Below are 23,536 nucleotides of genomic sequence, written 5' to 3' on the forward strand. Positions count from 1 at the left end.
CACACACACACACACACACACGCACACAAAAAGGGGAAGCAGTGGGCAGCGGTCAGCCCCGCCTGGCGACGCCGCGCCGCACCCCGCCAAGACCCGGCCGCAGGGTGGCGCGGATGCCCGGTGCGCCCAGGACTCCCGCTGTACCGGGCGGCGCCGCTGAGGGTGCGGACGACTGCGCACGGCCGCGCCCTCCCCGCGAGCTGCTCTGTGCGCCGGGCTCTCGGCCTCGCGGTGGCGCCGCACTGAGCCGCCCGTCTCGTCTTCAGGGCTGCGATTTTTTTTCCCCCTTCTCTAAAACCGGAGCCCAGGCCTGCGCGGCCGCTTTCGGGGCCCCGCCCCGCGCCCCTTCCTTTTGGTTGTGGATGGAGGGGAGGAGGTGGGGAGGCCAGGGCGCAGTCGGGAGCAGGCGAGGGAATCCCTCTCCCTCCACGTCACCCGAAGGCGAGGAAACCCGCACTCGCGTCCTCTAACGCAAATGACCATCTTTGGCAACGTGCGCCAATGGAACAGACCAAGGGCGCTGCGCCCCAGGGGGGTGGAGGAGTTCGGCAAGAACGCGGGCGGCCTCGGCGCCCCCGTAGTGCGAGGGCCCCGCTCTCCCACCCTCCCCGCCTCCCGCCTTCCTCGCGCGGGGTACGCGGCTGGCGTCAGCGCGACCGCGAGCGAGGCCGGGAAGGGAGCGCCGCGCCCGCCTTCTCCCCTCCCCTCCCGCGCCTCTTCCTCCTCCTCCTTGTCCCAGGCCTCCTCCCCCGCCGCCTCGAGTGCTCCTCCCAGCAAGGTGGAGTCTAAGGTTGACGTGAGTGGATCCACATGGTGCGGGGCTGGAGAATAAAGAGTGTGGAGTTGAACTCGTGCCATTGTAGTGACTCATCTCGGGCAGAGCGCAGGGGCTCGGAGCGAGACAGTGAGCGGCGCTCGGCAGGGACAGAGAGAGAGAAAGAGAGCGAGCGCAAGAAAGAGGGGGAGAGAGGGGAGGGCGAAGCGAGGCGAGAAGCGCGAGGCTTGGCAGGTCCTGGAGCCGGCACGGGGTGCAGGTCACTGCGACGCGGAGCCACGTCCCTCTCAGCACCGCTCAGCCTAGAATCCCACGGGCGCTGTCCCACCGGCGCGATCGGGGCCGCTGGACCGGCGCTCACCGCCTTGTCCTAAGTCAAGTGTCCGAGTCGCCGGGAAACTCAGGCGGCGAGTTGGCCACAGGAAGTTTATTCTCGGGCTCCTTTTCTAAAAGGAGGAAACAGAAGTTTCTCCCAACCGGCAGCTTTTCTTTTTCGCCTTTTTGGCGCCCTGAGAGATCGGGGAGGGAGTCCCCCAGAGCTGCCAAGCGACACCCGCGGGGCTCCTAGTCTTTTCGCGTTGCCCATTTTTCTCCAGCCCGTGGGTCCCGGCAGAGCTCCGGCTGCGCGCGGGGGCGGAAGGGCGCGCGCAGGGGAGGGACCGAGGGACGCGCCGACTTTTTAGAGGGAGGGACTCGGTGGACAACCGGTTCCGCGGAGCTTGCAGAGCAGAAACGAAGTGCGGTGCGCGGCGATCGGGGGGGTCACTTCCCGAGTGTCGCTGCCTCCTGTCTGCTTTGGTTAGGGGACATCCCGGGAGCGAAAAGCCCAGCCCGTGGCCGGGCCGGTGGACCAGCGAGCGCGCAGCAGACTGTGCGCGGCCGCGGCGAGGGCGGGGAAAAAAACCACCCTGTTTCCTCTCCGGCCCCCACCGCGGATCATGTACCAGGATTATCCCGGGAACTTTGACACCTCGTCCCGGGGCAGCAGCGGCTCTCCTGCGCACGCCGAGTCCTACTCCAGCGGTGGCGGCGGCCAGCAGGTACGTGCGGGCCGGGGTGCACCTGGCGGCGCGGGCAGACTCCTACCCTCTTCTTGTTCCCACTGCCTCCACCCCCAACCTCCTTCTTTTCCCTTTCCTAGCCAGGCTAGAAAAATACTTCACCGCTGTAAGTTGTGGGTTTCTTTTTCTTTCTTTCTTTCTTTTTTTTTCCTGTTCCGCCCTACCCACCCTCCACTTTTCTTTTTCTTTTCTTTCTTTCTTTCTTTTTTTTTTTTTAAGCAAATGGAGAGTGGGCTTGAAGAGCCAACGACACCCTCTCCCCCTTTTCGTACTTAATTTTCCAGAAAAGCTCTTGAAATTACAGGTCCCCTCCGGGAAGCCTGTTGCCTCCTTCCGAGCCGCTCGCCCTCCCTTTTCACGTTCCTCTTTCTAGGTAGTGGATAGGCAAGAAAATTTTTGCGCCCCCTAAGCCCCTCCCAGCCGTCAAGGACCCTACGGGGGGGGGGCCGCGGGGGAAGGCTTTTTAACCCTTTCTTCTTCTGTTATTCTTCGGTCTTAGCTGTTTTCTGAAAGGGACTGGGGACTCAAAAACAAAGCTGGGCTCCTTCAAGTGATTGGGAGTGAGGACGAGGGTTGCCCCTGGGAATTAGGTGCGAAGGTCAGGAAGGAAGAAGCTGGCTTTGATTGGCCCTTGACACCTCCTGTGACACCCCCCCTCCAGCTTCCGGTAAGGGTTGGGCAGGAGTCTGTACTTCCCCCGGAGCAGAACTTTGAGGGGCTTGGGGGTACCTGGGGCAAAGAAGCTGTCAGAGAGAAGTGGGAGAATGAGACACATCGCTTGGGCTCCTGAGTGGATTTAGAAGTAGAAAAACATCTCTTTCTAAAGCAGCCAGACTGGTTTGCACTGAAGGATTGTGCCTGTAATCTATGTCTTTGTAGGTACCAGACAGGTATTGGTGGGGCGGTGAGGGTGGTAGGGTACCTGACCTGTGCCGCAAGAACCACAAACACGATCTTGTGAGGGAATTGCATGAACTCAAAAGGTCCTCTGCCACCTGAAGCCCACTTCGGCCAGCATCTGAGAGTTCCTAGCCAAGCTGGCTGCAGCCAGAGTTACTCCGTAAGCTATGGATAGCTATGGCCTTGACTTTGACCTTTAGAGTCAACCGGATAGGAGGTCAGGGGTCTTCCAGGGAAGGGCGGACTGAGCTGGGAAATATAATAAAAATATGGCTTTCTTTGTAACCTGACAAGAGGGGCACCTCTCTCAAAATAATGTTCCATGTCTGGGGAGTCCTTCTAAATGACTTTTCTGTGTCTAGCACCTCCCAAGCCCCAGACCTACTAAGCACCCACTGTAGACAGCCTGGTCTGAGCATTGAGGGTCCAGTCAGTGGACCCTCACTTACTACTGAACACCCAAATCATACCTGAGAAGTAGTCGCTTATGTTTGCATCCCAGTACATTTGGTGTTTTGGGTTGAACCCAAACATTACTCATCAGTGGGTTTAGAGTCCTTTATACCTGTTGTCCCCTACTTTCCAATCCAATAACCCCACCCCATGGACCTCTCCTTTCCAACCAACATAGAAGCTTTGCGTTTCTGTTTCTTCCACTAATGAGACCAAGACAGTGAGCACTGACAGTACAATCTCCCTGCCTGGCTTTGCTCAGACTCTGGGGCCTGGATGGGAAGTCAGACCGGACATCAGTGCCCCAACTGAATAATCTGTGTCACTAGGGCTTTGAGCCCAGGATGTGAGTGGAGGCAATTCCCTGTTTTGGAAGCAAATCAGACAGGAAACCGATGCTCGGATGAAGGAAGAGAGCTCCGTCCAGCAGTGTGTAATAGGGCCTCATTACCCAAGCAAAAAGCAGCTGTTGGCTAATTCCTAGCATGCTGTAACACATGAGGATTTTGCAATTAGCAGCAACCAGTGCATGGGATTCTCAGGTATAGCTGCCTATTCTGCTCAGCCTTATGAGCAAGAAGTCTTTCAAACTAGAGGGATTGGCAAGGTAATGCCACCTAAGCCAACTCTCAGCCTTGTCGGGGCGGTGGGTAGGAGATGAGGAGCAGGGGGAAGGCTTCCCCCTCCCTGATCTGGCTGTCTATAAAACTGTTCTGTGGTCCCAGTGATAGGCTGTTTTTGTTACTTCCCAAGTCTGTGCAGCTACCCCACCCCAATCTGGGCTCAAGGTAACTTTATTACATGCCAGATAAAGTCTGTAATCAGCTCTGCTCCCAGCCCTCTGCATGGGGAAGCTTTCCTGGCAGTTAGTGACCGGGCCTTCCTCCTTTATGACTGCACAGTGGACCAATCCAATCAGTGGAACTTGTGAGAAGTTCCTGGTTTTCCCTTGTGCAAGTGGATACTATTTTTCCCCTGTTTTCCTTGTTTGTGGGGTCCTGTATCCCCCATAAATTTGCTGCCTGGCACTCCCCCCCGGACCCCCTCCCCCACATCTAGCTTCATAAGGTCTTAATACTGCGTCTTAGTACTAAGTACTTAGTACTTTCCCACTGACCTGTGGGGTGGGAGGCAGACAGCTCTTTGTTAAGACCTCTGCTTGTGTCTATGGCAGGAACTCGAAACACGAAAACTATTTCCTGTTGTAGCTATAATCTCAATCTCAAAGGTTAATCGCTGGCAATTTAATTTTTTGGAGCTAGGTGGATGCACCTCTTCCTCCTAGAGTGTGCTTTGTTGCTGTGATTTTCTTTTTCCTGGGACAACACCTCCAGATATATGCTGTGCCTTGCTCCTTGGCTGTTACGGTTTCAGGGCCCTGGCATTACGCAATCCAGCCAGTTACACAAACATAGGTCATTTCATAACTTGTTTTCTTCAGCCAGGCCCCCTTCAAATGAAAAACAAAACAAAACAAGACACGGAACTTTTCCAAGGCAGCTATCTGTTCCGATGACTTGTGAGAGTGAGTCAAGGGCATTTCCTCTGGATCAGGGACCATCAGGCCAACTTTTCCCCCCTGCCACATTCTCCCAACAGGCGGACGCGTGTGCGCGCATACATACACACACACACACACACACACACACACACACACACACACACACACACACAAAATTCCCCAGAGTGAACTTTTGCCAACTGTACCAGGCTGGGACATTCCTCACATCAAACAACTTTTACCAGAAATGACTGTGATTTCCCAAGTCAGCCTCAACTGTACCCCTCTAGTGCCCCCTACAGGACATTTTTGGAAGAACTATCCTGAGAATGTATTTTTCCAATCTCAAGAGTGTTAAACCTCATTAGTTTTCCAAATTCTTAGGATTTTTCTTCTTATTTAAGGCAAACAAATGTCATATATTGAACAATAACTAACTACAAATGACTTGAATTAAAACTGAGTTTAAGAAAAAAATCTTTTTTTTTTTTTTAAATAAAGCCCGGTTGGAATAAAAGAGTGCTTTTTTTCTTGCTCATGAGTTGCCTCCCCCCCCAACACCCCGCCCCCAGCCCATGGTGTTTTCAAATACCCAAGGATTGTTTTCCCCATCTGCTTGTGTGGGGAATGTTGGAGAAGGGAGAGATGCGAATTGGTGGTCTTTCTCTCTTTGTTTTTTGTGATCTTACAGATGTTGTAGATTTGGATCATGCAGTGTTATCCCAGGAATGTATCTGTTCTGCGAATTCCTCCTGGAGGAGGTGCCCAGTTTCTCACCACCATGGGGTGAAATAGCAGTCATAAACTGTCTGAGAGGCGGTTGAATTTTCCTTTCCAAAACCCTGAGTACATTTCCATTATTGTATTTCTGCCTGTCTTATTATTCACATTGAATATAAAATTTGAGGGCTTGAGGTGTTTGTGTGTGTGTGTGTTTGTTAGTTTGTTTTTTCTTACTACAAACACACCAGAGCCTACACACCTAAATCACATAAACCATCATCATCATCATCGACATCACCTCCTCCCTTGCTGGACTATATGCTTCGTTGAATGCTGAGATTGCTGTTCTCAAAGGCGTTGCAATACTGGGTTTTTGTTTTGTTTTTTATTGTTTTCAGTGCATATAGAAAATTCTCCCTGCCAACAAATCTTCCCTTGAATGGTGAATTTGATATTTGAAAATTACCAAAAGGTCTTTGGAATTAAGTCTGACACATGAAGTCTGAATGGACAGACTGGTGAGACCCCCCAAGTCTCGTAGGTCTCGGTCTCCAGCGTCCATTTGGATTCAAAGCTCATAAAATGGCCCCTTGCTGACAGCATCTTTGTGTTTATGCCTTGGACATTTTTTCCCTTAGTTACACAGATTCCGGTTTATGTGTTGAAAGGGAAAAAATTAGCCTCACTGCTGGGTGGACGTGGTTCGTCTCTATTGTGTGTTGAGTTGTGACCTCAGCAGATCAAATAATGTCAGCTGTTCTGCTTGAGGTCTACATATCTGTCCCAATCCCTCTTGGTAACTTGACCCTCTGAGCCAGTAACAAAGCTGAATCAGCCTTGACAAGTGGCCGATGTCACTAGGCTTCCTTTCCAGCCGTTCTTTAAGAGGTGACAGACCACCCGCCCTCCCATGGGAGCAGGCTACCGTCTCGTTCATGTCTCGTATGATTAGACAAGAATCAAGGAAGACATGGAATAGGGGGTGGGCAACCCTGGTCTGATTGACTGCAGAACTCAGGGGATGAGTGAGAGGAGGAATTTTCCCATTCAGGAGTGGGACTCTCACCAGAAAGAGCAGGGGACCGGAGTAACCTGGGGATAACCCCTCAGGGGGCTCTGCCCCTCCTTTCTTTCTGTTTCTTGCTTTCCTTCATCCTGGCAGTGAAGTGTCACAGGCTAGACTGCTTCTTTTAAATGAAGCTGAGACAGAGAAGAGACTGGTGTTGGGCAGGCCCTCTGTGATAATGTGTATAGTATAAAAGTTTGGAAATTTTGGGTTATTAGCAGCAATTTCCATTGTGACATAAATGGTTTTTCCTCAGAGGAGAAAGGCCAGAGGTCACAATGACGGCCAATGTAATGCTATGCGAGAGGCTTTGGAAGGCCCTCGTGTGTGGTCCAGTGAACACACACTTGCCTGATATTGATGCTGGGCCTAAGAAGTGTGAAGAGAACATGCCTTTTACCCCCTCTCTCCCCAGCTAGTCTGCTGGGATGTTGGATTTCCCTAGCCAAGGCTATAGAAAGGAGATAGGCCAGTTCCTTCCTAGATGGCCTGCCTGCCTGCCTGCCTGGCATAGCAGCAGGGTCCACAGGTTCATGTCTTGCATAATTAGGATCCAAGAAGGACCTGCCCAAGAGGACGGGTCAAGAACAGCAAGTCTGAGCTCTGTTTAAACTCTGTCTGCCTAGCTCAGGACTGTGGGAGAGCCTCCATTTGAGCCTAAGGGGATGGTGGTCTAAACTCTTGTTCTGCAACACTACTAGGTATGACTCTTTCTGAACCCAAGGTCTCATTGTTGAGTCCGGAAAGGCTGTTTTCCAAGTCAGCAACTTCTGGGCTGTGAGACTTCTCTGGTCTGCTGAGTTGGTTTCTGATGGACAGCACATCACTGAGTGAGCTGCCCATTGCACCTCAAGCACAGAATGCTGCTGGTTAACACTGAAGTCCCCAACCCCCAAAGACACACAACACAACTTGTAAGGATTTGAACTTTTGCTCAGGGTGTGGAGATCCTAGTTGGTGAGCGACTTCCATCCCCTTGGCTTCCTGGATGAGAGGGGTATCTCTCTTGGTTTGTTTGTTTGATTGGTTAGTTGGCTTTTGCTTACCTCCTACCTGAGCCTAGGAGACCAAACTGTATTTGTAAGTGAAGTTTAATGAGCCCAGGGATTCTCATGTATTCCCTACTGATGCTCCCTTCTATAGTGGGAGAATAGAGTTGCACCACAGATGGTATGGCCCAGAAAGCTTAAGAGCTCACCAGATTTGGCTCTGGGAGGTCTATGGGGGCCATTGGTCCTTTTATAGACATTTACCCAAAAGTTGACAGGGAGACACAATATTTCTAGTACTTAGAAGCTCTTCCAGGCTGGAATGCCATATAGCCACCCAACATTTCAGCCCTGTCCTCAAAGGAAGAGCTTTCCAGAGGCATGTACCCCAAGAGAACTTGGTCCCTGGTTACCTCTCACATTCTTCTCCCCCCCCCTGACCCCCCATGGCTGCCACACAATACCGGGTGCTGTCACAACATTGCCCTGCAGCCGGAAAGCTGTCTTGGTTTCTTTCTCTTCAGTGTGAACTCCTTCATGGGAATCATGACTCCATGTCCCTTTTATGGGACATTTGGGTCATTCTTCGACTGTTGGCATAGGAGGAGATCCTGTTAGTCAAGTTCACCTCTGAGACCACAGACACTTAGCCTTATCTCCTCTCTCTTATCCCAATGCCACTCTCTGAATAACACGTTTGGAGTTGAGACAAGACCCATCTGCCAGATCTAATTGAAACTTTTGTGCCGTCTCTCCAAGAGGCTCCTTTGGAGACAAAAGCCTTCTTTATCAGGGCTCAGTCCCCTCTGGGGACAGGACATTGTTTTTCTTGCAGTTTGGAGCCGGCATGTTATCCAGATGGCTTACCCTCTGTCTAAAACAAGGTGTACACGCGATTCAGAGGCAGTCATTACCTCCCGCCTTGTTTTTATTGCTGCTTTGTTTTGTCTAGACCAAGCCATCGCTGCAAGGAATCTGGCTGGTGTCTACGGGAAACTGTATGAGCATTGAGGGCCGGAGAGGAGCTGGGAGGCTCCTGCCCATCCCAGAGGAATCTCAGTCTCCAGCTTGCTTTGGGTTGTCCGCTCCCTTCCCCAAGCCTAAAACTGGCACACTGTTGTTCTTTGGAATGAGCAGATCTCTTAGATGCTTTCCTAAAAAGAGAGCTGGCAGCTGCCCCCAAGGAGGAGATGGTCACATGAGGCCATTGTCCTGGGCACCCCTTCTATCTGAGGACCTGTCTTGGAGACGAGCAATAGAACACAAAGTTGGGTGTTTCCAGAAGTAGGAAGCTGGCAACTCTCCCAGGAGCTAGCCTGTACAGTGTACACAGACCTACATTATGGGGTGACGTGATGCTGATGGCAGTGGCGGCGGTGGCGATGGTGATGATTTTGTAGTGCCTTCCATTTGTTTGGGGCAATATTTTCCTGCCCCGGTTGCATGTTATAATAGAATCTCCTTGGAGTCTGAAAAAGTACCTGTAAGAGAACTCCACCCCTGAACAATTATTTCAGACTCTAATGGTGATGCTCCGACGTTGGTGAGTTTTACAAGCTCCTCAGAACATTTTTAGCCAGGTTGAGAACCACTTACATGCTTTGCAGTCCGTGATTACGGTAGCTGTGGCTTTAATCCCTGAAACAATGCAGGAAGTTCAGAATCAATATGTTCTCTTTTGTCTCAGAATTGAGTCCTCAGTGATTGGCTCAGGGCAGAGCATAGCCCTTATGCCTCCTCTAGTAGCCCCAGAGAAACACACACCTGATTCACACAAAATGTGTCCCCTTCTCTCTCCCCCTCCCTCTCAGTACTAAAGACTGAACCTAAGGCCTTGTGCATGCTAAGTAAGTAATCTAATCTGTTTTATATTTTGAGACAGGGCTATCATAGAGTTGTCCAGGCTGGTCTTGAACTCGTTTTTGTAGCTCTAAGGCCTTGAGGTTTTTTCTTATTCTTCTGCTTCAGCCTCCATGGGTAGCTGGAGATTTATAATCTTGAACCACCAAGTCCAGCATAGCTGTTTCTTTTCAGTCAACTCTTGGTTCTGAAACAAAACCAGCCCTACTTACTATAGCCTTCAGTGGTATAACTGAACTGGCTAGACTGGCCACAAGCCACTATATACTGGGCAACTTCCCTGATAAAAATCCCAGAATCCATTGCACTGGGCAGCTTTCCTGTTCTTCCACACAGACTGGAGTCAGGTGGTGGCAGGATGGTATGTAAGGATGGTCTGTCAGCTCTGTCAGGTACAGTGTGTGTGTGTGTGTGTGTGTGTGTGTGTGTGCATGTGTGTGTGTGCGTGTGTGTGGGGGGGTGTAGGCTTCACTTTACTTCATACCAGGACCTATGATGTTATCAGCAGGGATAAATACTGCAAACGTGGTCACTTCCAATTTTTCTAGTTTTGGTCACTCTGACTAGACCAGGCAGAGGCTACTATAGCTCCTGGCCTAATGACAGCAGGATTTCCTTTTGGGTGGAACCAGTCTATGGGACCTCCTTGGTCCCAGATGTCTGATAAAGTTTCAGTTTAGCTACCCCCAAGTTTAATGGGCCTGGAGCGAGAAGAGGGGCATTGGTGGGCGGGTTGTTGGTTTCACGGAGGATGGTAGATTAATAGACCAAATGGGGAAGGGGATAGTCATATGGAAGAGAAAGATTTATGACTTGAAGGAAGGCTTGAAGGAATCCTTAGCACAGGGTGGACTCTAGCTAGCACTTGGGGCTGGGTTTTGAGGAAGAAAAAATGCTAGAGAAATCTTTGGTGCCATGTGGAGAGGCTCCTGTCTTGGCCATGTTGAACTGTGTTTGGGTTCTGATCTTACTGCTTTGCAGCAGTAAGGCCTTGGGTAAGTGGCTTGACCTCTCTCCAACTGCTGCAGCCTTTAAGATGAAGGTAATATGGCACTGACCTCGGAGGGAGAACCAGTCGGGGAATCTAGGCAGGACTTTAACATGGTGTCTGTCATTCTGGAAGGGATAGCTATCATGACGGTCACTTTACCCATGAGATTAGGGGCAAAGCTGCAAGATCACCTGAGGACAGGTTTTGGACTGGGACCATAGACCACCTTCTCCTGAACTGCTGGACGTGGGAGGGGCTCCCTCCTTTTGCCCCTCTCACTTTCCAGGAGATGTCCTGGAGAAGAGTCAAGGCCACCTGTTGCCATCCTGGCAGGACGGATCAATTCTAAAGGGAGACACTTGTGCCCCTCCGTTTGGGTGTCAGGCCACTGAAACAATGTTCCCCAAGAAACTGGATTTGTCTCAGGAATCTCATGCGGAGAGAAGGAAAGGGTCTTCACACAGTAGGACAGCCTGTCAGAGTACCTTGCAGGATACCTTGCAGGAGACTGTGGTGATGGGCAGGACCATGTCCTGACTGGGGCTACTCAGCCAAGCATCCCTTTGTTCTCTAATTAAGCATCAACCTTATGTCCTGATCCTGAAGATGGACTGGAGGAGAGGGGTCACTGGGCCTCTCTGTTCCTTTCCTTAATATGATCATGTAGAATAAACCTCCCTTCTCTGTTTTCCTCTTACTGTTTAATTGGCCAACTGGGGGTGGGTGAGGAGCCTACCTAGTTAGGGCTACTGGGGCCCAGGCTCTGACCTATCATCTCCAATAACAGTTAGCTGAGGCTGAATCTGCTGTGCTTTGATGCTCTATCTTATTGGATTTTAAATCTAAGGCGTCCCATATCCCACAGGGCTCTGCAACATGGTCCTGATGTAAATTAAGAGACAACAGGAAACCTCTGAGCTGCCAGCACCAGTGTTCCCTTGGACACATCTGTGAGCCCGGGAAGATAGATGTGTCCGTGCTGGAGTTAGACACAACCTGTCTGCTCCAAGCAAGATGTCAGTGAAGGGTAAGGGGCAGGGTCAAGAGCAGCAATAGGAAGTCTGGTTGCAAAGTCAGGCTCTCGGGCCACAGTCCCATCCACTGATAAACAGAGAGGTAGGACTGGGCCTTCTCAACTTGACCTTGATCTGATAGGCTTTAAGGCGCATCACGAATTCCTTGGAAAGTGACAAGCTGACACAGTATACGTGTAGTGATCTCTCTTGATCTACCGGTGTGCAAATCTCCAAGAAACATGTCCTGAGCTGGTACCCTGGGGAATAATTGGTAGATGACTCAGAGGCCCAGGAGGCCACATTGAAACATCCTGCAGATATGTACCCTGGAGGGCTGCAGGGTGAACGTGAGCGGCTCAGCCTTGAAAGTGTCCTGGAAGTCACTTGGGATATGGCTGCATCCTCCCTGAGTCCCTGAGAGTGGAGGCTCCAGGACTCCAGGCAGAGACCAGATCTGACACATAGTCCAGAGATGGATAAGATCTGCTTGATGTTTGGCTATGTGGCACTTTTCTAGGGAAGCCCACCTGGGTCCTCACCTTGCTGTCAAGCCTTAACCTCAAAGCCTACCGCACTTGGCCTCGGCTCTGGCTCAGCTTGTCCTCGTCTGCCGTTTCTTGGCTCAGTGTCATGTCTTTCTCCTTGTTTCAGAAGTTCCGGGTAGATATGCCTGGCTCGGGCAGTGCCTTCATCCCCACAATCAACGCCATCACCACCAGCCAGGACCTGCAGTGGATGGTACAGCCCACAGTGATCACCTCCATGTCCAATCCCTATCCACGCTCACATCCCTACAGTCCCCTGCCAGGCCTGGCTTCAGTCCCTGGGCACATGGCTCTCCCCAGACCGGGAGTGATCAAGACCATCGGTACCACCGTGGGCCGCAGAAGGAGAGATGAGCAGGTAAGCCTCTAACTGGGGGAGAGGAGCTATGTTGGTAGCTGGGGGACAGAGGGGCTCACGAACACGGAGTGTTCTGTTGGTGCTTGAGGGAGATCTTGTCTGGGGGGAACACCTTGTCGGTGTGAAGTATCAGTGAATGGGAACTGTCATGGCTTCCTACAGTAGTAGTACCTGTCCTGGGCCTATGTGGGGAACCACTGGGGAAGTGCCATAGGACAGAGCTGTCACCCATGTGGCTTTGCATTCTTCCTCAGTGTCTCAGGCCTTTAGATCAAAGTTGCAGCCCTCTTCCGGTTCCTGAAATGTACACTCCAGAAATATAGGGAGCCGGGGGCCCGAGGAGTCCGCTCAGCTCTGGGGGTTGGCGGCGGGGGAGAGGTCACCCATGAAGGTTTGCTTGGTTTTCCTCGTCAAGCTCAGCTTTGGGAGAGAACTGAGTTGAGGAAGGATCTAGGCCTTCAAAGATCTCATCCATCTCCCACCATAGACAACGCATCCGAGCCCCAGGCCGTCTTGCCTGGACTCCATCCCCAGTGCTCTTCCCACAAGGCCATGCCACAGCGAGCCTAGAGACGGGTAACCGTTAGCAGCACATTCTCCTTTTCAAATTGTCTGTTTCCACTCCGGGACCCCAGTGTCCACTCTATCCTAGTACCAGTATCAATAAACATGGCTTCATGTGCATAGTGAGGGACCCAGAGCCCGCAGACCCAAGTATGCCCGGAGTTACTGGGCTGACAAGAGGCTGGAGGCTCCCTCCTCAGCAACCTTGCTCCCCAGAAGACAACGTGGGACCTCATGGCCAATAATCCATGCTGACATTGGGGCCCCAGTGAAGGGCCCCCAGGGACTATGGGTAGTAGACACTGAAGTCCAGATGCATGGGTGTGGGAAGCTACAGGCCCCTTCTGGGGGCTTCCCCTGGTCACAGTTACAGGTGATGTAGCAGTGACAGCACTGCCCTTTGTAGTTGTACTTCCCAAGCTAAGGCCATGACTGTTGGATCAAACCATCATATTGCTGACAGGTCAGATTGTTCTACGATATACATGATCCTGAGTGACAGCCAGGCCCCTGTGGGCTGGGAGGACATTGAAGAGCGTGGTGTGTCTCACGTTCTTTTTCTGTTGCGTCTGCCTCACACTACATTCAGAAGTTTATACCTGGAAGGGGCGTTGAGGACTGTACCTCCAAACTTCTCCCCTGAGCCCAGCTCATAGATAAAGAAGCTGAGACCTAGAGAGAAGGCCCCAGGGTTACACAGGGTTAGTAGCAGAGACTGGGATCCACCATTTTGACCTTCAGTTGGGTGTTTGTGATGCCACATCACCTAGATGTGCTTCAAGACCAGCCATCTGGACACATCCTTCCTCCTGTGGCAGAGAAAGAGCGAGAGACGGTCAGAGGACCACTAACCACCATATTAGAATCTCTTCCATGCCAGCCACATTCTAGAGCCTTGACTCTTGGGTTCCTGGCCCTAGGGTCTTGTCTGTGACTTGTTCCCACTCCCACCTCTGTCTCTACCCTAAGGCTTGTCCCAAGAGTCAGCTTGGTGCCTCATGATCTCCTCCAGAGCCTGCCCAGGAGGCTCCCCTGAGCCTAGGGTGGGGAGGGCGTGTGTGGCTTGTGGGTGGGTCCCTGGTGATGTTAACAACACTAAGGCTGTAACCACGTTGATCTCACCTCCCCGGAACATTTCCTATGTTGCAGTACCCACAGTTGCCCCACACCTCCCCAGATAGGGAGAGACATCTAAGGCTAAATGTTACAGAGGTGAGAGGAAGGCCTGCTGGGGGCCGAGTTTAGTGGTTTTAATTTAATTTAATTTAATTTTTCTCCAGCAGTAAAGACTGTGGTGGGGGAGAAGGCTGTGGGGAGGAGGCCTGTGAAGAATCCTCAACCCAAGACTACCACAGGGCCACAGGCTTTCTTGCTAACTAACTTTGTAAGCCTTGGACCAAGACAGGTTTGGGTACAACAAGTGATCAGGTTTTCTCCTGTGGGGTCATCTCAGCGTAGGTAAAATGGCCTTGGCCTCTGTCATTACAGCCACACAGGGTGGCAGGCAGCATCCTACTGGCCCTAATCTGGGCCCAGCTAACAAAAATGGCTTGTTGCTTGTGGTGTGCTCTGCAGCTAGGTGACTTCCTTCTATGGGATGGCTTGGGCTTTTCTCTCCATGGGTCCCTTGAAGACAGAACTCAGAACCTATCATACTTAGAATCTTTTAGGCCCACAGTTGAGCATAGGCACACAGTAGGTATGCATCAGTGTCTGGTGGCTGACAGGAGGGTCTTCCCTTCTTGTGCTTTGGCCCTTGGCCCTCTCTTGGTACTGTGTGTGACCAAGTCTCTGACCAGTTCTGGGGCAGGAGCCAGTTCCTGGTCGCTCTGCGGGGGGTCTTCCTGTAGTGTACAGATCAGCCACAACTCTTAGATTCTTATGTCACATAGAAGGTCACTGTCATGTAAGCAGAAAAGGTGCACAGTAAGGCTTTTATGCCTAGACTGCTCTTTTCCTCTTGCCCAGCCTAGCACTGTTGGCAGACTCCTAGGGAGACCTCAAGGAGACCTGTAAGGAACTGCCACTCGGGTTGGCAGAGGGAGTTGGGGATAGAGTGGTACCCGTGGCCCTCTGGCTGGTGACAGAACATCAGAACATGTGTCCTCCATGGGTGCATCTTACCTGTGTGGAGACCCTGCATAATCACAGGTGGGCCATGAGGCTTGTGGAGCAGCTGACTGAGGAGGAGGAGGAGGAAGAAAGGGAGGAGGAGGAAGAGGAGGAGGGGGAGGGTAATTAGCCAGCTCTGGAGGAAGCTGCTACAGCAGGTGAGGCCAGACCTGGCTTGCTGGAGGGATCTTCCCTAGCTGAGGCTCCAAATCAGAGCTGACAGACAAATGCTGCCCTGATGCAGGGCCCTGAATCCCTCATCCACTCCTGACCTGCTGTCCCTTTAAACATAGAACACCACCTTCCAGGGCAGATCCAGCGACAGGCTCCCTCCAGGCAGCCATGCAGTAGGGGCCCCATGCCCTGGGACCTCTGAACCGGGCAACACTCTCAAAGAGCAGGTTGCATTCCTTAAAGAACAGCTTTGTGAAAACGCTGTGATCCATTCATACTGTTCTGAGCGTGACTCTTGGCCTCTCTAGCTGTCTCCTGAGGAGGAGGAGAAGCGTCGAATCCGGAGGGAGAGAAACAAGCTAGCTGCAGCCAAGTGTCGGAACCGTCGCCGGGAGCTGACAGAGAAGCTGCAGGCGGTGAGGAGCTGGGTGCAGTGGGAGCACTCTGGGTGGGCTAGGAGCTGGAGTGAGTCGGGAGAGATGGAACATCCTTTCTTTTTCTTTAAGGACATGGGTCGACATTATGCTAAATGAGAGGGTGCTGGTGGGAGAGAATGGGTAGAGGAATGAATGAATGAATGAGAGTTGGCCTTCGCCACGAGTGTGAGCCTGGAGAGAAGACCCCCTTCTGGGTCAGTACATTTTCTCACGTCAGTACCTGAGCGCACTCTGTCCTCAGACCCACTGGGGCCTCCCCATGTGCCTTCTGAGGGTTCCAGTCATCTGTTAGTTGAATTACGTTTTCTTGGAGCTTTTGCGTACCTTTCATTGGCAGGAAGGTTTCCCATCTTTACGGCGAGCAGAGAGCTTCATCTGTCCTTTTGAGTCACTTTCCCATGCTCCCTAATTGCCCAGACCTGGGGACCCATGCTCTTTTTAAGCTCTACCTGACCAGTGTCACGTAATTCCCTTCTGTGTCTGGCTAAAGGAAGGGCTGAGCATCTGGCAGAGGAAGGCCCAAGCCGGTGCTGACTCCTGGGATAGAATGCTTTCAAAGCGAGAGGAGATGAGCTGGGAGATTGTCCTCTGGCTAGTAGAGAGATTTAGAATGTATTTGATCCATGTACAGTTTATCTGCCTTAAACTGTTTCCTTCAGGCCCCGGTACCAACTTTTGGGCACATTCAGTTAAATATGTACTTGGTGAGTCCCATGATCCTTGTCGTCATGGCCTATGGGGCTGTCAGAGTAGGGCTGGGGGCTGGGGTTGGAAGTTTTTCCTCCCAGATGAGGCAGATCAGGGAGTGCTCAGTCCACCGCGGGAGGCTCCCTCAGCAGGGCCCTCCACACCTAAGCATTCTCTCATACTTCATACTTTGGGGAGCTGGACCTTTTGTGACTCCCTGAGGGCATCTCTCACCACCAGCCCAGAACATCTCCTCTTCTGAATCCTCCCTACTGTCCTCCCCTCTTCCCAGAAGTCTCACACCCTACCTCTCCACCTCCCCCACATCCTGACCCAGCTACCCAGGCTCTGAGGCACATCCTCCACAGGAACCTCTGACGTTCATCAGACCCTTGAGACAGAGGGAAACTTTTTTTTTCTTCACTCGGGAATACACCGTCGTGTGCTTAATGAAGTTCTTGCCTGTATCTCTGCATTTGTGAATGGGAATCTTCATTAGGGAAAAAGTGGGGAGGAGCCTGGTGACCCATACCTTCCCCTCCCACCCTACCCCCACCATTCTGATCCACAGGCACTGACAGCTGCTCTGTCTTTGTATTAAGGAGGGGAGCGGAGGCCCCCATTGGTGACCTTAGCATCCCCACAGGCTCTCACAGTCAGTCTGTCATCTCTCTATTGGGTACATTGTGGAGCTAAATGTGTTCCTTGGAGTCTCTGGTTTAGGGAGCTTCAGAAACTAAAGAGAGGGAAGATCCAGCAGGAATTGCCTGGGCATTTATTACAAACCAAGTGCTGTCTGTTTCAGTCCCGTCCCCGGGAGGAGGGGGGGGTTCAGGGGGGGTAGAGGGCTGTCATGGGGGTCTGCTCTTGTGCAGCTCAGGCTGTGTGCACTGGTGGGCTGAGATGGTAAAGAAGAATTGAGTAGAGTCTTCCTTTCGCTATGAGTATCCCAGTCTAACCTGTGGCACCACAAGGGTTGAATGCAGTAACATGCAAAAGCTGGAGTCACGTGCCCTGAGATTCAGGGCTAGCTCTGTAACTCTGCTAGCTCTGTAACTTTGAGCAAATGACCAAACTTCTCTGAACTTTGGTTTCCTCCTCTTCAAAACGGGTGGATGATAACATCTGCTTTCAGAAACTTCTAGAGGGTTAAATGAGATTATCTGTGAAATATGTGACCTAGTGACAGGCATGAAGTAAGCTCTCAATTACAGCAGCTCCAGATGTTAATTCACCTGCTGGACAAGCCGTCTTTGCTCCTTCAGAAGTAAAGAACTATGAGCCACCATGTGACTCACACCCAGTTAACTCTCTGGCCAGGTGTGTGAGACGCTTGTGGTAGGTCTCCCGAGGACACCTCAAATCTCCCTTTCATGCCTGGACTGGGCTTGTCCCTCAGGTCAGCCTGTAGGCTCTGTCCCTCACACCCTTCTTTCCCCTTGCAGGAGACCGAGGAGCTGGAAGAGGAGAAGTCTGGGCTGCAGAAAGAGATTGCTGAGCTGCAGAAGGAGAAGGAGAAGCTAGAGTTCATGCTGGTGGCTCACGGCCCGGTGTGCAAAATCAGCCCCGAGGAACGCCGATCGCCCCCCACCTCCGGGCTGCAGTCCTTGCGTGGTACGGGCAGTGCTGTTGGCCCCGTGGTGGTGAAGCAGGAGCCTCCCGAAGAGGACAGCCCCTCTTCTTCAGCAGGGATGGACAAGACCCAGCGCTCTGTCATCAAGCCCATTAGCATCGCCGGGGGTGGTTTCTACGGGGAAGAGCCTCTGCACACCCCCATCGTGGTGACCTCCACGCCTGCCATCACTCCAGGCACTTCAAACCTTGTCTTCACCTACCCCAATGTCCTGGAGCAGGAGTCGCCTGCGTCGCCCTCAGAGTCCTGCTCCAAGGCTCACCGCAGAAGCAGTAGCAGTGGGGACCAGTCATCAGACTCCTTGAACTCCCCCACACTTCTAGCCCTGTAACCCTGTGCTCCTCTGGCCAGCTCTGGAGGAATCCCCGTCCATCCTTACCACACCCTTCCCAGGGACCAGCACCTTTAAGCACTCCAGGGCCTTGAGGGAAAAAGGGGCCCCTGGCTCTGGGGACCCACCCGGTGGGACTTAGTGGTGAGACACTGGTTGATCTCTTAGAAGCCCTGGGACACGCCCTCCCTCATTCATCTTGCAAGCAAAGCGAATCCTCTTTCTTGAGAAGCCTCAGAGAACTTGGTTTGTGGACTCAGACGCGCCTGTGGCTACCCCCCTACACCTCACCCCACCCCCACCCCGCTTCTGAAGCCCCGCCCCCTGGAGCTGGCCCGGATGGTTTCTGTCCCTTTGTTATCCGTTGTCTCTGAAGTGACAGTGTCCTTTCCTGCCCCACCAAGCATGCTCAGTGCCTTTTGGTTTCCCCTCCTTCCCCTAGATTCAGTTTTGCTCCCTCTGGGTTTTTATAAGATTTGCCATGACATTTCATCTGGGTGGTCCAGATAGTAAAGCGCTTTTATTTCTGGAGCTGGGGAAGCAGATGACTCTTCCACTGGGGCGGAAGGGGCACCCACTGTGTCCCGAAGGGGCAGTCAAAGTGCAATATTATTGAAACTTCCCTCCCTACACACCCAGTGCGCTGTTGTTACAGACCGTGGGCTCCCTGAGTTCTGCCGGTGAGCTGCCGTCACTGGGATGCGCCAAGGACCTTTCCTCCCCAGTCTCAGAGATGCACATCTCTTTGAGGATCGGCTTGGCCGGAAGACAGGGTGTGAGTGCGACAACAGGGGCACAGGTTGGGTTTGCCAAAACGTCTAATTACCAAGCCAGGATTTGTGCCAACAAAGCCACATGGCTGTCCTAGTGAGCTTCCTTTCTTACCTGTCTTGAGCTGGGCGTCTCTTTAATTACTGCCTCTGCCCCAGACCCTTCTCTCTAGACTTGGGAAGCACTCCTTCCTAGAAGCCACACATCACTCCAAGGCTCAGCTGGGCGCTGCTCATCCCCAACTCTCATAGTGACATCACCTGTGGATATTTAATGAGTATGGGATGTGGGGTCTGCGGTAGAGATGGTTTCTGGCAGCCGCAGCAGCCCCAGGTACCTAGCCTCCCCTGGCTGCTCTCCTATCAGTGAGGTATAGGAGCCGCCCTCTGCTCTCAGTGGTCTCTGCTACTGATGAATCCAGTGAGTTTCCTTTCATATTCTCCTGGCCCACTCCGGAGTGACCCCCTAACCCAGCAGGCCCACCTCTCTGGGAGTCGTTGGTCTCCACCAGTTTTGCTAGGGCTTTGAGTGTCTGTTCGGTTCCTATCAAAGCTAGTGTGTATTCCTTTCCACTACAGAAGAACCATCGCTCTCATGGGTGTCCCAGCCTCCAGCAAGGGCACAGTCCTGTCCCCTGCCTTTCTCTCCCTTTGTCCCCACTGCATGTTGACACAAGTATGGAAGTGGAGCCTGGTTAGAACTGGTTTCTAGTGCTAATGCTCTGACCTAGTATTTCTGCTCGAGATCACTGTCCAGCCATCTAAAGCCCTGTTATTCGAGTCAAGCTTATCCCCATTTTTAAGAGAGAAGGGGCACCTTCACAGTCCAATGCCCTTCTTACCCCAAGTTCCCATAAACACTTACATGCATGCAGAAACACACAGGACACAGGGACTGTGTGGGAAGCATGCTCAGCCTAGCAGAGCTGAAAGGAGCAGGCTTGGCTTGGTAGAGAGGGGGCAGAAAGGAGATAATCTCAATGTGTTCTTTCCTGTATGCCTTGGCTCTAACTCTGCTGCTCTGGTCTCCCAGAGCCTCTAGGGGCAGGGGAGTGCTCCACAAGGTGGTTTGCTGGCTTCAGAGCCCTAGAAGCAGAAGACAGTGGATTCAGTGGAGGAGCTGGGACTAGAGGAGTTGGGCAGTCTCAGATGAGAAGCTTTATCACCTCAAGCCAAGTGGGAGCTCTCTCCCTCATGCCTGTGGGTATTTCTGAAATGAAGCTCCTCCCTGTTCTGTCCTTTCCCAAAGCCCCTTTCTGCCCATAGCATGGATCCCAACCCAGGTCACAGGCCTGGGACTTGGTACCCTGGTTGGACACTCCTGAGACTCCAAGTCTGGCTTTCAGTTCAGATTTCATCTGTGTTGACATCGGGGCCAGAAAGCACAGCCAGCTAACCGGGCCTCTGAGGTCACCTTCCCTTCCAGCCTGTTTGCTTTGTCCTACAAGACTTCTTGGCTTTTCCAAAGACAGAGATTTCTTGGGGGAAGCCGAATATTTCTACCTAAACTCTGGGTGTGACCTCAGCTCGATTCTTTCTGACCCACTGTCCAAGTTGGGTCACAAACATGTCACTCATGCATGCCTGCACTCCAGAGTCAGGTGCCCAGATTGCTTGTCCTTCCCTGCCTCCAGGTTAGGGAGCAGCTGCAGTGAGGGTGGGGAGGTGAGGGCTTTGTACTCATAGACACACATGTGTCCTCCGCTGTCATGAACTTGGGTTGGACTGTGAGCAGCTCTGGGTTAGTACAGGGCAGGCAATCCTTAAACAGCTAGCATGAAACAGTTTTGTCGTGGCCACCAGGCTTCTGTGGGAACAGTCCTTCTCTGGCTGGCTAGTTAGGCACAGCTATGGCACTGGAAAGAGTAGAGCCCAGGTGAAGCTTAGGAAATTTTGGGAGCTAACACCAAGCAACTGGTTCGTGGGGGAAGTTTTTAGGGAGCTCAGACTGCTGCTTTCATAGGCAAAGTGTGCCCATGGGGGCCAGTCACGGGAACATTCCAAAGCCTACAGTAAGCAGAACCTGTAGCTTTCTCTGGCTTTAGGGAGAGAGAACCCTGCTTGCTTCCACTTAACTCCCAGTGGAAGAGGGGCAGGCACGTTCGAAGCTTCTGGATTCATTTTTCCCTCACTTTCCTGAGAGACCAAAAGTGTTCCTTGAGATGTCACCATTTGTCTTTCACAGTGACTTCCTTCCCTGAGCAGACATTCATGTGGCTTCGCTGGGGAGGAAAAGAATAAGCACCTACTGTGTGCCAGGCACTATGAGGCACTTTTATATTTATCCTCTTTTAAGATAGGACTAAGGGTTCATCTCCTTCTAGAAGGCCCCCAAGTAATGGCTAAACAAAAACTCTTGGGGATGAGAGGGCTTTCTTCAGAGACTCCCAGGTGGGAGTGCCTCTAGTCTAGTGGTCCTCAAAGACTCATCCACAGCAGCATCAGCCCATCCCAGGCTCCTCCCTCCTCAGACTCCTCCTACCTGGCTTGTGCTCCTCAGGTGGCTGAAGGGGCCACCTTAGTTCTCATAGAAATTGTGGACCAATAGGATATGTGCTGTGTATAACTTTCTTTTTAAACTGTAAGTAAAGGGTCTTGCAGCATTGTGCTTGTGTTATCTTAGCATTTATCTTCAAACCAGCATCTCACTATTTATTGACAGTGGTGTGTGTGTGTGTGTTTCTGCGTGTGCACATATGTGTGCACACATGTGCGTGTGTGTTCATGTGTGTGCATGCTTGTGTCTTTCCACAGCTTTTTTTTTTTTTTTTAAGGGTCATCCTACTGCTAAGTCGGTGTCTCTTCTTGCTTCTAGTGTTTTGGCCACGCCTCACCAAGTGTCTGTAATGACCCAGTACTCACAACATGTTCAGGAGGAGCTGGGTCAGATTTTGACAGAGGGTATGGGAAGGGGAAGGGGAGAAGAAATTGACATTTATTTTATTATTTATTTTAAATGTTTACATTTCTTTGTGTTGTTCCAAGCCTGAATAGAAACAGATAGCATTAAAGTACTCCGTTCCCACTCCTTTCTCTGGCTCTCTCTCCCCCACTTGTTCTGACTTAGGATAACGATCTCTATTTTGTTTGTTTCTCAAGTGACTTGTGGACTTGTGCTGTATAAACTGTATTAAAAAGGCTCTGTTTTTAAAGATCAATTGTCATTCCTGTGGGGACAGTGGCTACTGAGAAATCTACATTGTAAGAGAAGACAATGAAAGACCCTGGCCCTGTCTCTCAAAACTTAACTTTCTCTGTATGATTTTTTTAAAAAAATATTCCATTTATTTTACTTTGTGGTTACTTGATTTTGAGGAAGAAAATATTCAACTTTGTATAAAGACTAGGTATCAGATTCCTTTTGCAGTGGGAGGTGTATATATCGTATTTTGGTATAGAGTAGGGACTCAAGCTTCATGCATCTGTATTTGGTATATGTCAATGATGTGGAGTGAAATTTGCTATTAGATCCTGGAGGCAAATGGATTGTACAAGGTTTTATGGCTCCATGGGGAATTTAATTTCCTTTCTGGGCACCTTTTGTCCCCTACTTTTAAAGTAACGGTGAAACGGCCCTAGGAGGGTCGCTCTAGTTGAATTCTCCAGGCAGGACCTTATGCTCAAAAATCTTTGTATAGTTTTAAATTTTTGAGGAGTATCTCTGCTCGGAAGCATCTATGGTGGTGTGATGTGTTGTTCTGTGTACTGTATGTGACACAAGCCTACAGGATTTGCACTAAGAAAAGCTTGGTAGGAGCTTGCTGCTATGGAGGAAAGAACATATTAAAACTTATTTTCCCTCGGGTTTGTTCTCGTTTTATGTTTTTTGTTGTTGTTGTTTTGTTAGCTTTCCTACTTCCACTGAGTAGCATTTTGTAGAATAAAATTAATCAAGAACAAAGAGCTTGTGATGGTTCCTTCCCTGTCGCCACCTTCCCCTTCTGCCCAGTTATTTCTGTTTCTTCTCTTCCTTTCTGCCTTTTCACCCTGTAGGTGGAGTTAGGGAGAGGAAGCTTACCTCAACCTCGGGTTGCAGGGAGAGCTCCTCATGTCCTTCCTGTCTTTGCCTTTCTGATCTGAGCCTCACCCCCCCCCCCCCCCCCCGCCCCATCCTGGGTCAGGACTGCCAAGGTGTGATCCAGTCAAAGTTAAGGATGTTTTGTTGGGACAGGTTAACTCTGGAAGCCCAGAAATCTTCGAAGGACCAATTAAATGTATTGTAAGGTTGCCATGGTCATACAGACGGACGGTAGAAAGGAGCCCTGACAATGAGGCACACAAACACACGGACAGGAGCATCTCCAGGCTCTTTGGAAAGTCACAGGTTGTCAAGAGTGGGAAGTTCAGCCATGGCAGAGCAGGGTTGTTGTTCTGTAGACCAGGAAACCCGAGTGACTGAGGAAGGTCTTGCAATGTGTGCCTTCCTCTCCATCCTGGTGGCCTCAGAGGCAAAGCTATCATTAGTTCATGTCCACAGTGCATGACAGTGGTTTATTTACCATTTATTAATAAAATAGCCCTAAAAATAATGTCATTTGCTCTGCTTGGTACATAGCCGTTCTTTGGAGCTAAATCCTCTACTAACTGATG

At 51.3% G+C, this 23,536-nt stretch overlaps 1 protein-coding gene across 1 annotated transcript; it reads left to right on the forward strand.

Annotated features, from left to right (window-relative positions):
• Positions 1–859: 859 nt before the first annotated feature.
• Fosl2 (FOS like 2, AP-1 transcription factor subunit) lies at positions 860–22,847 on the forward strand. Its single transcript, XM_021162474.1, has 4 exons — positions 860–1,815; positions 11,987–12,238; positions 15,397–15,504; positions 17,658–22,847. Exons 1-4 carry the CDS (start codon positions 1,714–1,716, stop codon positions 18,174–18,176), a joined length of 981 nt encoding a protein of 326 aa, XP_021018133.1. The 5' UTR covers positions 860–1,713; the 3' UTR covers positions 18,177–22,847.
• The last annotated feature ends 689 nt before the right edge of the window (positions 22,848–23,536 follow it).

This window comes from Mus caroli, chromosome 5 (assembly GCF_900094665.2).
Source record: "Mus caroli chromosome 5, CAROLI_EIJ_v1.1, whole genome shotgun sequence".
NCBI lineage: Eukaryota > Metazoa > Chordata > Mammalia > Rodentia > Muridae > Mus > Mus caroli.

Excerpts from the sequence above, each read along its gene's own strand:
- Fosl2 (XM_021162474.1), top strand. The coding sequence starts at position 1,714 with ATGTACCAGGATTATCCCGGGAACTTTGACACCTCGTCCCGGGGCAGC. Across the intron at positions 12,239-15,396 it reads GCAGAAGGAGAGATGAGCAG|CTGTCTCCTGAGGAGGAGGA; the intron begins GTAAGCCTCTAA and ends TGGCCTCTCTAG. Across the intron at positions 15,505-17,657 it reads TGACAGAGAAGCTGCAGGCG|GAGACCGAGGAGCTGGAAGA; the intron begins GTGAGGAGCTGG and ends TTCCCCTTGCAG.